The 16363-nt window shown below is 42.9% G+C and overlaps 1 protein-coding gene across 1 annotated transcript; it reads left to right on the plus strand.

Moving 5' to 3' along the window:
• The first annotated feature begins 61 nt into the window (after positions 1–61).
• Positions 62–15241, plus strand: dhx29 (DEAH (Asp-Glu-Ala-His) box polypeptide 29). Its single transcript, XM_030066002.1, has 28 exons — positions 62–359; positions 1472–1545; positions 1763–1876; positions 1985–2114; positions 2212–2351; positions 2446–2595; positions 2727–2853; positions 2951–3109; positions 4029–4197; positions 5064–5184; positions 5317–5721; positions 6554–6820; positions 7324–7467; positions 7584–7760; positions 8175–8315; positions 8669–8813; positions 8940–9060; positions 9237–9321; positions 10157–10245; positions 10504–10632; positions 11181–11256; positions 11441–11665; positions 12070–12206; positions 13099–13189; positions 13501–13797; positions 13883–14014; positions 14107–14203; positions 14772–15241. The coding sequence occupies exons 1-28, from the start codon at positions 197–199 to the stop codon at positions 14825–14827; spliced, it is 4161 nt and encodes a 1386-aa protein (XP_029921862.1). The 5' UTR covers positions 62–196; the 3' UTR covers positions 14828–15241.
• The last annotated feature ends 1122 nt before the right edge of the window (positions 15242–16363 follow it).

Here is a 16363-nt window from a genome sequence, read left to right on the forward strand (position 1 = left end):
CCGACCTGTGATACTTCCGCTACGGCAGCGGAATAGTCCAAAAATCATTCCGCCACTTTTTTTTGCGGCATGCGCCTCACCTGCAGTGTGGTGTGCCGCTGCCTGTGTAATTTTTGTAGCTCGTTAGCGTCAAACACATGACCTGTCACCGCATTCATTGTGTTGTCGGGTAGTGTGGCCTCGGTCCTGCGACTCAATGGGCGGAAAGAAGAAGAAGTCCGCCGCGGCTCCGGCTCCGGCTCCGGCTGCTCCTGCTGCGGCTGCGGCGGCGGGGAACGGCGTGGAGGAAAACACGTCTGCCGGGAGGAAACAGGCTCACAACAAGCCAGCCAAGCCCGTCAAAGAGCCCAAATCCAAAGGTGAGGCTGGCTGACAGCTGATCCCGCTGACTGCAGACTTTGTTTGGCCGCACATCCACACATGTTGTGCTCTCTGTGATCCGCTTCACCCTGTAAAGACAGATCACTTGATCAGTCCTGTAGGGATGTAATCATACTTAGCCTAGATGTGTGTTTCACCTCACCAATATACCCTTGTAGTTGCGACGTGACATAGTAAGGGTTAATGTAGCTCATTTTGCACTTTCTCATACAAACTGACCCAGTGCACAGGTAAGACCAAGTATTTCACCTCCACCAATCCTGTTCGCTTCTCCTGATTCCAAGCAGATTAAGGTTAAGTATAAAAAAAATCTCATGTTCGTCTATTTTGACTAAGTAGCAGTGCAGCAGACATGGGCTCTTCCAGAACCTGTGGGTGCTGTCTCACATGGGACCTCAGTCCAGTCCTTCTCATTTTCCTCACCAAGGAGGTTATGATGTAGAGCAGTGGGACTCAGCCTTCTTGGTGTCAAGGACCCAACTGATATTAAATAAGATATTCCCCATTTTTTGGGGGGACCCCCCTGGAACCCCTCAAGGACCCCTTGGGGTCCCTGGACCCCAGGTTGAGAACCACTGCTCTAGGGTGTAGCCTGTTCCCTGGTTTGAATAACTCTGGTTTGGTGCCTGTCTATTTCCTCTGACCTGTTTGTCCACACTATTCAGATATATTTGCACTAAATCTGACTCTACATATGGATGCTGCTGTTATGTTATGTTATTTATTTATTTTTTTTAATCTCATAGTCTATACTTTATTCTTTATTTTTCTCCCTATTGTTACTATAGTTTTTATGTCACTGATAACGTTTTTTGTTTCTGAGCTGGCCTGACTCATCTCGCACATTTCATTGTTGTGTCGATGTGGCTAATACACATAAACTAAAAACCTATTTTGATGTTAACTTTTACTCTGCAGAATATTTGACAGTATGTCTCAGTGTGTCTCTCATATCCTCTGGACAGAGATATAGTCCTTTGGTTGAATTTCAGCCTTTGATCATGCTGACATTTCCAATTATATGGAATTAATGTATCCCATCATTATTCTAGTGTGGTTTGGCTAACATGAAGCATATTTTTCCCTGCAGCCCCAAAGACCTACAGCCTTGCGAACACTGCCCAGGTTGACACCAGCGGAGTCTCCGACAAATCGATCCTTAAAGTAAGTCATCGGCTCAGAAATGGGGAATACACTTATCTTTTCTAGCCGTTAGTTGGAGCTATAGCTTAGTGTTGATTCCAGTGTAGCACACTGATTGATGTTTACCTGTAACCCAGAGGATCAGGAGTGTGTCCGGGTCAGTGTTTAGTGTCAGGAATCTTTTCAGTGTGTTGTTGGCAAACTAACTTTGACTAAAACTTTTTCTCTTTTGCGACAGGTGGTCATCCAAGCGGACCTGGAGAAGAAGATCATCAAGCTGATCAACGACTTCAGACAGGAGAATGGAGACAAAGGGCCCATATCAGGAAGACTCACCAGCAAGAAACTACTGGTTAAGATAAACCCATGACTCTCACTGTTTTCATAGACAGTGTACAAATAAATCTGTTGTTGTGACTGGTTGTTGCACTCATGGTGTTTTTTTTTTTTACCCCTGCAGGACCTGTACACAGCTCTACAGAAATTCAACTTCAAGACGGAGCACATAGAGGAGGCGATGAAGAGCAGCGTGCTGTATGGAGGGGATCTTCACTCCGCCCTCGACTGGCTCTGCCTCAACCTGAGAGATGGTACGATACACCGATAGACCAACTCACGTGATGTCTGCACATGAGTTACTATAGTTTTGTATTTTTCATTCGTTTTTATATATATACTCATTTTCAGAGGAGCTCCCTGATGGTTTTAGCCAGCAGATGCATGAGGAGAACCAAAGGAGCAGGCCGCGCTTCCAGCCTCCTGTCCAACAGAAGCCAGCTCCCCCCAGCCCCAAAGCACCCAACAACCCCCCTAAGCAGGTTGCCAAGGTGTGTACATTATGTGAATGAACTAATATGTGTTGGGGTGGACGGATTTGTTTATGTTGTTATGACATGATCTCAAAAACACGATGTCTGTCAGGTCTCAGAGAAGGATGAGGCTGCTAGCATGAAGGACTGGATCTTAAGGTATGCGGAGCAGGCCAGTGAAGAGGAGGAGGATGAGGAGGACGAGGAGGAAGGTGGAAAAAAGACTGGATATAATCCTGAACTGGATGAGAAGTTTGACCCGGTAAGATGAGTTATTTAATACTGAAATACAAATATAAAAGCTTTATGAATGATGTGATCAAGTTGTTATTGTATATTCCAGTGATGCAACTGTGATATAAAAGCATGTGGTGTGGTGTTCCTGTTGGGTAGAATGACAGGTATTTGGTGCTGACTGCCCAGCTGTATGATGCCAGGGAGATGGCAGCTGCTGCCAAGTCCAAAAAAGACAAGACAGGCCAGAGGATGGCCCAGGACAGGATCCGCATCATACAGCAAGGTCTGTGTGCCTCAACACCTAGACTCCCCTCAAAACTGTCTGTTTTTTTTTTTGTTTTTTTTTTACTATGAATGACAAATGTTTTTATGACTTTTAGAAATGAAAACACTGGAGTCCCATCCCATGTTCAATCCGGCTATAAAGGTGGTGGACACGCCTCAAAAGGACAAGAAACCCCCGCCTGTCACTGAGGATAAAGAGGATCTCGGCTTCAGCCTGTTTGAACAAGCTGAAAAGCCCCCACCTGCAGAGAAAGGTACATCTCTCAAATAGACACTTTTTGTCAGATAAGTTTGATAAATTAGATAAAGTTTGACTTTTAAAGTCACTTAAACAAAACAGATTCAAAGAGCTTCATAGAGGCAATTCCAGACTAATAATCTTTAAGTATGTGGACCAAATATATAAGATGTGTAAGGCCACGCCCTAAAGTTGGTTGAGAGTGGTCTGGGTGATCTATCAATATTATATCAGTATTGTGATTTGAAGCTGGATTTTCTGGGAAAATCTGGGATTTTAGATAAAGTAATGTTGTGATTTGACATAAGTATTGTCTTGCCCTGGGTTTAAAAGCTGCATTACAGTAATGAGGGAACATTTTCTTAACTTATTAGAGTGTTATAGCTGCTCTGTTATTCGCCTCTACCTGCTTGGTCATCGTGTCCAGATTATTCATGTTAATATCAATCAAAAATCTCTTTTTTAAATATCTTATGAAAACAGCAATAGTCATCCCTACATTATCAGTGCAATATCAATATTGAGGTATTTTGACCAATATATCATGATATCATTATGTTTGATTTTCGCCTAGCCCTTATACAACTTACCCAGTTTTGCTGGAAAACTATTACAAAGTTTAACTCAAGCAATTTTGTCTTTGATGGTCTTAGTCAACAGTCCATCATGCTGGACTTTGGTGGTCCGGTTGGCAAATTCATAAAGCAAACACAACATGTGTAGCAAGTCATCGTCACAATCATGATGTAGTAGTAACAGCCTTTCAAAGTCATTATGTCAAATTTCAAGTCTCTCTCAAGTTTGTACATAAAAGTGTACATAAAATGCTCTTTGCCTCCTCTCAGAACGAACTCTTGATTTGTCAGCAATCTTGTATGCCTTCTTTTTTAAACAAGTGACGTTGCTGACTTTAAATTCTGCCTGTTTCTCTGCAGTTGTGAAAAAGAATGAGCCAAAGGACATTCGCAATTTTGACTACACAGCTCGGAGCTGGACAGGAAAGTCTCCCAAACAGTTCCTCATCGACTGGGTCCGCAAGAACCTGCCCAAGAGCCCCCCGCCAGCTTTTCACAAGGTAGCAGCTGGGAGATACTGGAGATGCAAGTAAGTGTGTGTGTGTGTGTGTGTGTGTGTGTGTGTGTGTGTGTGTGTGTGTGCGCGTGTGTGTGTGTGTGCGTGTGTGTGCGCTCATCTATGTGTTCATGTTTAGCTTACTGTGTATGTCATGATACACAAACTTTGACTTGCTTGTTGCAGATAACAGCTAAAATAAACAATATTTGATACTATTGATACATGTGGGGGGGGAAATGACAAAAATGCCTCAAAACAATCTGTTTATTTTATCATAAATTTGATAATGTAGTCTCAGAAAGTTTCACTTGAACATAATAAAACTTTCAACACTTCATTAATCAATAAATCACTGACAACACCTTTGTTTTTGATGCAAAATGAGAAAGTAGTCACTATAATAAAGGATGGATATGTCACATTTTAAAGTTTCCTTTTTAAAGCCTGATTGTTACCTTGTCAGAAGCTTCATAAGCAAAGTTTCTCCACACACAGAAGCCACAGAAGCTGCTTTTTACTTTTTCACTGAGTGATGTTTGATTTCATTGAGTGTATTTGCCACATGCTACAATAGCTTATGTTTAGATAAACCCTTAATTTGCTCTGGCCTCTGACTGTCTTCCTGTTATTAATTAGCTCTGTTTCTCTATATTTCTGTGCTTCAATGATTAAATGGTAAAATAAACACAACCAAATCTATTTTTTATGTAGCCCGTAGATTTCAGTGCTTTTGATATATTTTAACTTCATCATTTTGCATAGGAATATTATCAAATTTATTTATAACAAAGATCTAAACCATTTTAAACTATTCTATCATGTGTCAAAGTGTCAGTATTTCAGTGTCACTGTTTGTGGGTGCGCTTGTACTGACACGAGGTCTGTGCCTCCCTCAGGGTGCGTGTTCAGAGAACAGATGACGTTCTGGAAGTTTGTCCCACCATCCTGACGGAGGACAGCATGCAGGCCCAACACCTCGGGGCGACGCTGGCCCTCTACAACCTGGTCAAAGGACAGGTAATGCTTCCAACCTCTAGCTGAGTTTAGCGCAGTTTTTTCTAAACTGCTTGGCCTCCGAGGTTGAATTTTTGCTCCGCTCCATGTCTTACAGTCCGTTCTCTATCCCCTCTCCTGTTCTCTCGCTCTCAGTCAGTCCATCAGCTCCTCCCTCCAACATACAGGGATGTCTGGCTGGAGTGGAGAGATAATGAGCAGCAGAAACAGGAGGAGAGCCGCACCGCCGCCAACAAACCGCGAGACCAGTTCATCTCCCGGCTGTTGACCAGGCTCAAACAGCAGCAGAACCAGAGACTCAACCAGAGCCCAGAGCAGCAGTCTGGGTCCCAAGCTCACACGGGGCTGCACAGGACCGGAGACGAAGAGCCTGAAGAATCCTGGGAGAGCCTGGCTGGTCTGGATGTTGGGGAGGGAGGAGAGGAATTAGAGGATCAGAGTGAGAAGAGAGGAGGGAGGAGAGACGCAGCAGCAGCACTTCAGGCGTCCAGGGAGCTGCTGGTGAAGCTGCGGACGTCCCCACTGGCCCGCAGACTGCAGGTAAATACACTTGAACATATTAAATAATAATAATAACCTTTATTTAACAAGTCTGATTGATATTAGGGATGGGCAATATACAGTGGTCCCTTGTTTATCGCGGGACTTACGTTCTAAAAATAACCCGCAATAGGCGAAATCCGCGAAGTAGTCAGCTTTATTTTTTACAATTATTCTAGATGTTTTAAGGCTGTAAAACCCCTCACTACACACTTTATACACTTTTCTCAGACAGGCATTAACATTTTCTCACTTTTCTCTCTTGTTTAAACTCTCAAAGTTCAAACCTTCGTAGAAAAATAAGTCCTGTATTATAGAATGAACGCATTCTGTACTGTACAGAAGACACGGCACGGAGGAGATTGATTGACAGTGGTCTACAGTCCCTTAGCCAATCAGGACGCAGAACACAATGCACTGTAAAAAAAAAAAAAAAAAAAAAAAAAGCATGCAAAATTGCACTAAAAAAATCCGCGAAACTGCGAGGCCATGAAAGGTGAACCGCGTTATAGCGAGGGACAACTGTATACATATTATATCAATATACATAAATGGTGTTCACATATAAATATTTTCTGAAAGCACCAGAAGTCATCCCTACAGTATTACTATATCATCATGATATCAATTTCAAGGTATTTGTCAAAAATATTGTGATATTTCATTTTCAGCCGTAACTGAAATTAAAAACAAACAAGGACCACAAAGATAGGACAACTTCTTGAATACATTTGAACTTTTTCATGCTGTGCAGTTTACCGTATATGTTGCACACCCCTGCACGTGCATAACCTGAACCTGAAGTTAATTGAGAAAATGTCCTACTCTCAAGGCAGAACGAGAGCAGCTCCCAGTTTCCCAGCACAAGCAGCGCATCCTGGAGGCTCTGCAGCGCCACCCTGTGGTCGTGGTGGCTGGCGAGACAGGCAGCGGCAAAAGTACCCAGATCCCTCAGTTCCTGCTGGAGGAGCTGCTGATGGGGGGCGGCGCGGCACAGCCCTGCAACATCGTGGTGACGCAGCCGCGCAGGATATCTGCCATGAGTCTGGCCAGCAGAGTCAGCCAGGAGCTGGGCTGCGAGGACGGACCAGGCTCCAAGGTAGGGCTGGGTGATTCATCACATTTTACGATTGTTACGAATGTTACGATTTTGGTCATTGACAAATATAAAAACAAGATAACTGGGATAAAATCATTATTGTGCCGTACTCCGTTTTGCAATGATGCTCTCGCTTTTTCTTGTGTTGTAAATTCAGCACACCCCTTTCCTTTGTAGCGGTGTGGTTTTTGTTCTCCTTAAAAGCTCACTTGCAGCCCAGCATGTTTATTTTTAAAGTTTAAGGGAATGCAATGTTAAAAAGACGTATTTTAAAAGAAAGATCCCAGGCTCTATCAGCATAAGTGCACAGCTGTATGTGTAAGATTTCAAAGTGTGTAAGCTATTAATCTCACATTTATTCTAAAATATCTTATGGCTTGGAGCCTCGGTATGACCTAAAGCACACATTGTACTTAGCTCTCATATATGTGATAATGCAGATTGACTGGATGCAGTAACTGACGCTCACTCTAATGAAGTCTAACAGTGTAACGATGTTTCAGACGTCGCTGTGCGGATACCAGATCCGGATGGAGAACCAATCCGGGGAGTGGACCCGCCTGCTGTACTGCACTACTGGGGTTCTGCTTCGGAAGCTCCAGCAGGACCAGCACCTCAGCTCCCTCACACATGTCATCGTAGATGAGGTACGGCACGGGATCTGTGTGTTCATATTCTGATCCAGATTGACAGTATTGGCAAATTTAAGAGGCTATTTAGGAATGTCACAGCGTTACTCACTCTGTCCCTCCATCTTACTCAGGTCCATGAGCGTAGCGTCCAGTCGGACTTCCTGCTCACCATTTTGAAGGACGTGGTTATGAGGAGGTCGGACCTGCGGCTGGTCCTCATGAGTGCCACCGTCGACTGTAACAAGTTCTCCAGTTACTTCAACCACTGTCCTGTGGTCAGCATTCCTGGCAGGACGTTCCCTGTCGAGGTGAGGGGGGCTGCAGAACCCTCTAACAGCACATCTAGTCATTTTTAATAAATTCATCGTACACCCACCAACCTCTGGTAGGGAAACCTGAGGTGACGTCATGGTCAACCTACACCCAGCCCCCTAAACTCGATTTACATTTACCTCTTGATGAGATAAAGCCACACCATGCCATTGTTTGCCCATCTTTTTATTTACCTCTACATCAGAGCTATACTCAATGACATTATGCCTACAACTCACTGATATTGCCCTTACATGGAGCCCGTAGCCTGAGCATTTTGTTTAACTCAAACTATGACAAAGTGTATTTACTCTAGCATTCTCAGTTTCCAACCTAGAGACACTGCCAAGAGGGAAGGATATGTTCAACGTGTTATTTTATTTTATTTTACTTTATTTTTTTCTTCCCAGGTGTTCCATTTGGAAGACATTGTGGAGCAGACTGGCTACGTCCTTGAAAAGGACTCGGAGTACAGCCAGAAGATTCTCGAGGAGGAAGAGGATGTTAGTGTCTCTGTCACCCAAAAAGGCGGCAAAACTCTACAGCACCAGGTAGTACTGGGTTTTTGTGGGGCTGCGGTACCTCCCTGTCAGACACGGGTGTGTGGAAAGAGAGTGAGAGGATGAGTCTTGGTGGTTTATGTAACTCATTTTCTGTCTCCACTCGTCCACCAACATCTTAGACAAATGTTGGCATGTCTGAATGGCTGCAGTCATTTTAGCTAAGGCTCTTATCTGGAGCAGCTCACAGTGAGAGAGTGTGTAGGGTTTCAGTGTCTTAATCAAAGAGTAAGCACTATAATAGGACACATGTTCTTTTTTTTTTTTTTGATGAATCCAGAATGCAAGATTGTGTAAACCGTGCTTTTCTAAAACGTGGGTGTTTTTATGTTTGCGTTTTCCAGGAAGTGATAGTGAGGGACTCTTCCGCTGGCTGGGACCTCGGTCCTGACCTGGACCACTTCAGCAGCAGGACTCGACAGGTGCTGCAGTACATGAACCCCAATAAGATAAACATGGACCTGCTGCTGGACCTCATCGAGTACCTAGGTACCACACTGAGTCACACACGTCTCACACTGGTAGTTCACACAGCATGGCTGATATTACAGCTCAAGTCATGGTTGTAGTTATGTGAACACCATTTCTGTATTTTCTTTGTGTGTGTTTTGGCAGATAAGGCACCTCAGTTTTCGATGGTGGAAGGGGCAATTCTAGTCTTCCTCCCAGGCCTGGCCCACATCCAGCAGCTCTATGACATGCTCTCCTCTGAAAAGAGGTTCAGATGCAGGGACAGGTGAGACACACACACACACGCTGGCACAGAGCCGCACCAGTTTAATGTAGATACAACTAAAATACACACGTGGCAGACTTGGACCCATCTGGAAAACAAACAAATAATGAGGCATATAAGACACACACAGCAAGTTCTCCCTCCGGCTCACTGTGAGTTGTGTCCTCCACCCCAAGGTATCGGCTGGTGGCTCTCCATTCAACGCTCTCTGCCAAGGACCAGGCTGCTGCCTTCACAGTGCCCCCTGCTGGGGTCAGAAAGGTACTGCAAAGTGTGGTATAACAAGAGTTGAGGATAATGCTGGGCAACATGGACAAAGTTGAATATCACCATTTTTGACTGAATACCTCAATATTGATATTGTGGCGATATTGTAAGGATGACTATTGAGGCTTTTCACAAAATGTATGTAAACCTACGATTTTTGCTGAAAGTCATTAGTAGTGCGGATAAACTGACCAATCAGATAGAGACAAATAACAGAACCATTAGACAAGTCTTATAAGTTTAGGTAACTTTTTTTATATTTTTATATTTTTATATTTCTATTTCATGGCCTGATCCTTCACACTGTTTTTTAACCTAGGAGTACACTATTTAGTTTCTTTTGTACTCAGAAGAAATGACCTTTGACCTTTGACCTTTGCATCTTTAGTGCAGTTCAGCGTTTAAAACCAGGAAAAGGCAACATTTAACACATATTCTCACATAACAGTATTGATTACACTATTACACGGTTGAATTGTAATTGTATTATATCAATTGGCAATAAAGGGGAGTGAAGTAGAAATTTATTATATGAAAAAGCTGAGGGTTATTACGTTCTTTTTTCAGTGGAGAAGAAGTGACATCAGCTCACCACACTGACAGATTCTAATCCTAAAACAAGACGACTCGTTAATATGGAAAGTCTTTTATATGTGGTTGTCCTCCATATTGCTCTCCCCTTTCTCATGTGTCCTGGACATAATGTAGAGTGTGTTTCTTGTCAACGTCAACATGGTAACCTGAACAAATGGGCAGGCAGTTGTAAGTTTTAAAAATCTTAAAAATCAGCTGCAGCAAACTGTCACAGCGTGTTTTTTCTCTCTTGTAGATCGTGTTGTCGACCAACATTGCTGAGACAGGTGTGACTATCCCCGATGTTGTGTTCGTCATCGACACCGGGAAGACCAAAGAAAACAAGTAGGGGCTTAGTAACAGCTCCCTGAAACGTCTTCCACACTACAGAATGTACATTCTGTGTATTACATGGTTGCAGATTGTTATATTTATGGAAGTAAAACATCAGACTTGTTTGTTGGCTTCTGTGATATCAGCTGTCAAATATCTCGTCTGTTTGAATGTTGGTACCTGGCAGTCAGACAAATAATCAGAGCAGCAGTAAAACATGACATGATGTGATTGTGTACAGACTGATGTCCAGTCTGCTGTGTTCCTCAGGTATCATGAGAGCAGCCAGATGAGCTCCCTGGTCGAAACTTTTGTCTCCAAGGCCAGCGCCCTGCAGAGGCAGGGGAGGGCCGGGCGTGTCCAACATGGCTTCTGCTTCAGACTCTACCCAAAATACAGGTATGGATCATGAATACACAAGTGCCCATTACACATAAATGGGTGTCATTAATTTAGGGTTTGTACAGGTGTTGAAAATCCCTGAAAACTATTTTTCAAGTTTGAAAAGTGCTTTGACTTTGAAAAAAGTGCTTAAAACTGCCTGAAATTGTAATTGCATTACTTCCATAGTAAATCACTGGGTGGGTGACACATTTTGAAACCCAAAACTTAGAGTTGTTTTCCTTTTAATTTGTCTCCCTTCTATTGAATGTTCTCAATAAACAAAATTTTGGTTGTTTATAGCACGATAACATCTGGTTTAATGTGATGAAGAAGCAAAATAATCTTTCTGAGTGTATTTATACAAGCTGCTGGAAAAGACTGAACATGCACCTTGAAAAATGCTCTAATTTGACTTAAGAAAAGATGTAGGAACCCTTTTAATCCCAAAAGATTCAAATCCTAGAAAAGCCCTGAGACATCATATTCCTGTTGATGATTTTATCCTTTATGCACCTTGTACAGATCAAATCTGTTTTGTTGATTTTCATCTCCCCTCACCTCAGGTTTGACAGCTTCATGGATTACTCCATCCCGGAGATACTGAGGGTCCCTCTGGAGGAGCTCTGTCTTCATATTATGGTACTCAAATATTTACACACAGTCACAGCCATAGAAACTACTAACCTTTCCACCCTCCTGTGGAAAGGTTAGTAGTACGATTTAAGGGGAGCTGCTGTTTTAGATGTCTCTTATCTCTAATCAGAGCACAGACAAAAACATACACACTGACACTAAACTCTCTCACTTTGCCCGTCCTTGGTAGAAATGTGAGTATGGCCCCCCAGAGGACTTCTTGAGCCGAGCCCTGGATGCTCCTCAGCCCCAGTCGGTCAGTAACGCTGTCAGCCTGCTGAGGAGGATCGGGGCGTGCCACCCGGACAGCCACCTCCTCACCCCGCTGGGACACCACCTGGCCAGTCTGCCCGTCAACGTCAAGATCGGCAAGATGCTCATCTATGGAGCCATCTTCGGCTGCCTGGACCCCATAGTACGTCTTATTACCACTCTGTAACTCTGATCCTTTGCTTTTTGTGTTAATATCATTTTTTGATTTTTTAATTTAATTAATTTATTGGGTAACATATAAATAGACATTACCCCAGATACAGCTAAAGGCTAATTTTCATGTGTCGCCTGTGGTTGGGGGACCTTTGCATACTTCAGAATGTCAAAAATACTTCATCTATTAAAAAAGACAGATGAACAAATATACACACACATTCTACACAAACAGTTAAAAAAAAAAAAAAAAGAATTGTAAGTCACATCATCATGGTGCTTCATAGCCTTTTACTCCTCTTGATTGTAAAACTTATTTGCTCAGTATTGCATGTTTTATTATTATTTATGTTTCAGATTTTTCCATGAGTATTAATAAGATATTTGTTTCAGGCAACCATTGCGGCAGCCATCACGGAGAAGTCTCCCTTCTCCACACCAATGCACAGGAAGGAGGAAGCCAACCTGGCCAAAGCTGCTCTGGCAGTGGCCAACTCCGACCACCTGACCATATACAACGCATATCTGGGGTAAGGGCTGTTCTGAAAGTTTGTCATTCGAAATATTTTCTACAAAGGGAAGGTTTGGGATTTTTAGAGGCCTCCCATATTGATCAACCAAGATTGCTTTCAGGCCAAGCCATTTCCTTAGTAGCCTGAGAGCTGAGCTGTGTGCTGTAGTAAGGAGCAGAATAGGACAGAAAGAGTCCCAGGGTCTGTTTTTACTTTTAAGGGAAATTGCCAGGGGCCCATTGATTTGCTAACAGGAGACTGCTGCCACTTGCTAAAACAGTTTTGAAATTTTAAATATTTTGAAATGAGACTTGATTAATATTTAATTAAATACATTTTCTTAAGTTGCAGTGCTAAGGTATGTCAAAAGTCTGTGTTGGATTGGTCTGTCTGTCAGCTAGGGCTGGGCAATAATCAATTATAGCAATATCATGATATAAGACTAGATATTGTCTGGGATTTTGACTACACAAATGTGCTGATGATGTGAGAAATGCCATGTTTGATGAATCAATTAAGAGGGAAGCACATTTTAATTTCATTATACAACCTGTTGTATAATGCCGAATAAACTTCCTTGTATTCCTTGTATTTTGGATATTGTGATTATGGCATAAGTTTTGTCTCTTCGTAGTTTTAAATGCTGCAGTACACGGATGCAATTTTCTGACCCTGTTAAACTGTTTAAGCTGTTCTGCACCTACGTGGTTATCATATCCTCATCAGTAATGATTGTTTATCAAAAATCTCATTGAGTAACTATATCATGAAAACACCAGCAGTAACCCCAAAAATACAGTGGTAATTGATTTGGTCCATATTGCCCATCCTTACTGTCAGCCTCTCTGTCATTGTCTTCCTAATAACTTGACCTGACTCGTCTTCTTCTCTTAAACTGTTATATTTTTAGGTGGAAGAATTCCCGGGCTGAAGGACAGAAAACCGAGCTGTCCTACTGCAGAAGACACTTCCTCAACCGCACAGCTCTCATCACAATAGAGGTAACACACACACACACACACACACACACACACACACACACACACACACACATGCATGCACAGTCAGAGAGAACTTCCTTCAGTTAATTAAATGTGCCCTCTCTGCCCCCTACAAGATCCAGTGTTTGATTCTTTCATAGCAATTCAACAGATCCAAGGAGACTCCATTTGGACTAAAAAATCCCAAACCTCCATGAAAAAATCTGGTTCACAGAATAAAATAAATGCTTTGACACCATGGCCTTCATCAGGTCAAAGAACCAGAACTGGTACGTAAACATGTATGTATGTTTGATTCCTTATTTATCCAGGATGTGAAGCAAGAGCTGATGAAGATGGTGCAGCAGGTCGGTTTCTGGTCGCCTCGCTCTTCCTCGCACTTCAAATCCCAGACAGGCGCTTTATCCAAGCAGCAGATCTCCGTCCTGAACGCGGTGCTGACGGCCGGGCTGTACGACAGCGTGGCCCGGGTCCTCTGCACCCCGTCTGTGGATGTGCTGGAGAGGGTGGCCTGCACCGTGGAGACTCCCCAAGGCAAGGCGCAGGTCCACCCCTCGTCCGTCAACCACAACCTGCAGACCCACGGCTGGCTGCTCTACCAGGAGAAGGTATGGAGGACGGAGGTGTGACACGGTGTGTGTAGGTAATGTTCACTGATGTGTCTCACTTATGTTTATGAATGTCCGTCTGCAGGTGAAATACACTAAGATCTACCTGCGAGACACAACTCTGATATCTCCGTTCCCGATGCTGCTGTTCGGAGGCGACATCGACGTTCAGCACCGAGAGCGCCTCATCACCGTGGACGGGTGGATTCACTTCCAGGTCAGAGGGCGTCTGGGTCGCTTGGTTCAGTTTTCTGCAAAAGCTAAAGAAGTGGATCCTCTTGTTAATTTCACTGATGTGGTCTTCTAAAGGCTCCGGTGAGGATTGGTGTGATCTTTAAACACCTGAGGAAGCTGATGGACTCGCTGCTGGAAAAGAAGCTCGAGAACCCGAAGACGAATCTGGAAGGTAAAACTCAAGCCTCATACCTTGTACACAAACGTCTTTTTCCCTCAGAGTGAGTAATCGAATAGTGAAATGTAACTCTGCTGCTGAAAAATCTAAATAATAATGAGGGTGCAAAGCGTCATGAATAGGAGTTTCAAGTACATTGAAACACAGGGTTTTTAAAGATGTGCTTTTCGTAAATCTTTTAAATGCAATCCTAGCAAGCTATTTCTGTTTTCTAAAATAATGTCTTCTTCAAGTTAGACTAATTTTTCTGAAATTTCACTATACATACTTCAGGTTGAAGCTGGGGATGTGGCTCAGAAATCACGAAAAAAGAAAAAACGATCATTTGTTTGTTGCTTTGTTTTGGAAGTCAGGACGCCCTTCCTTCAGCTATTTGTGTTTTTGGCATTTAAAATGATCTATTCTTTGCCTCAGTTATTTCAGTGATTTTAGCTGAAATATTAAACTTGAAGGAAAGTTATTTGAGATTTTTTATACATAATGACAACATTTAAAAAATTGGTTCTCATGCATTCGCTCCATCATTGCTGTCAGCATCTGATTGTGTCTCTGTCCGCTGTAGATGAGCGGACCATCCAGCTGATTCTGGATTTGATCAAGATGGAGCATGCAGTGTGATACCAGGCCTTATGTGCAGCTCAAGAACCTCGTCTTACTCCATCGACCAGCCTTCTCCCAGAACCCTGTTGACAACGTGCTTCCCATTACAGCCCTGGCATCTGTCATGCCGGTGTCCAACCACAGAGCGTGGCCGCGCTGATCAGGTGGTCAGGGCTGCGTTACAGCGACTCCCAGTGGAAAGATGCCGGCACCCTACAGACGCTCTGATCGGTACTAGAGCTGGTACTCACACTGAGGAGGAAATGTATGAAATGTAAAGAGGAAACATATCTGACATTCAAAAACAAACAAATTGTGACATAAAGTTGTTGCCAAATGTGATGAAATAAAGTCGTATTAGTTTTATTTTACCCCTTCATGTTATCATTTTCTGATTTCACAGCATATTAAAGAAGCATACCAGTGATTTTACATTTATAGCGTAATCTTTTCTACTATATAAATGGAGAAATTTCTGTCTGTATGTGTGTCTGTGGATCGATTATCTGTGCAACTGTACATTGAGTTCAAACTTGGCAGGTGTGTTGCTGAGGACCCTTGGCAGTGCAGTGGCAAGTATGAGTATTTATGGTTCAAAAGCTGTAAAAATCCGTTTTATAATGTTAATCTTAAAGTTATGTTGACTGGGAACGAAACGCAGGGCACACGCAACATATGCAAGTATATTTCTAGGCTTTCAACCACAGATTCATGACTGTGTGTATGCAAAAAGCCAGAATGTGAGTGAGAATTCTTTTGGTCAGATTAATATAAAGCCTTGCACCACTGATTGACTGCAGGTGTATAGTGCAGCAGCCTGTTTGAAGACACAACCAGCAACCTACGACCAGAAGTTGTCGGGCCTCTTTGCTCCATTTAAGGGCTTCATGCTGATTGGCTGAAACAGATCTACCTGAACAAGGCGTGCATGAAGGTATGTGCACCTTAGCCGGATCAGGTGTGCAAGAGTAGAGCTGGAACAAAAACCTGCGGGACAGGAGGCCCTTGAGGACTGGTTTGGGAACCACTGTTGCAGCCTATGAAGGTATTGCAGCTCCTAATTATTCCAGTGGGGGGCGACAGTGTGCAGAGGCCAGAAAACTAAACCAGAGCTCTTCTCACTCTGCTGGTCAGACAGCAGCCCTCCATCTGTCTGTCAGCCTGTGTTACAACAGAAACATTTGCCAAAAGGGTTGATCAGGGGTCATCGAATCAGCAGCGTGAAAAGGAAACGTCTTTCAGTTCAATTCTTTATTGTCATGTCAATACAGTCGATAGGAATTTGCCTCAGTGCAGCTCTTAAAAAAGACAACAAAAAAAACAAAACACAATAAAGTAGATCTGTGATCAGAGTTCAACCAGAGCTGTGAGTGAGATCAGCCCAGACTGCATATGGAACCCATTAAAAGAACTGTTAGAAGTTTTCCCTTCCATGATAATCCCTTTTATTTAATTATTTATTAATTATTAATTATTTATTTATTATTTAATTAGTATTATTTAATTAGTTAATTCATAGTTTCATTTTCCATCAGTAAGTGTTTCTTTGGAACA

This window comes from Myripristis murdjan, chromosome 12, assembly GCF_902150065.1.
Source record: "Myripristis murdjan chromosome 12, fMyrMur1.1, whole genome shotgun sequence".
NCBI lineage: Eukaryota > Metazoa > Chordata > Actinopteri > Holocentriformes > Holocentridae > Myripristis > Myripristis murdjan.

Coding starts and splice junctions, on each gene's coding strand:
- dhx29 (XM_030066002.1), top strand. CDS start 197: ATGGGCGGAAAGAAGAAGAAGTCCGCCGCGGCTCCGGCTCCGGCTCCG. Junction 2,115..2,211: donor CTGCCTCAACCTGAGAGATG/GTACGATACACC, acceptor ACTCATTTTCAG/AGGAGCTCCCTGATGGTTTT. Junction 9,061..9,236: donor AGGTTCAGATGCAGGGACAG/GTGAGACACACA, acceptor CTCCACCCCAAG/GTATCGGCTGGTGGCTCTCC.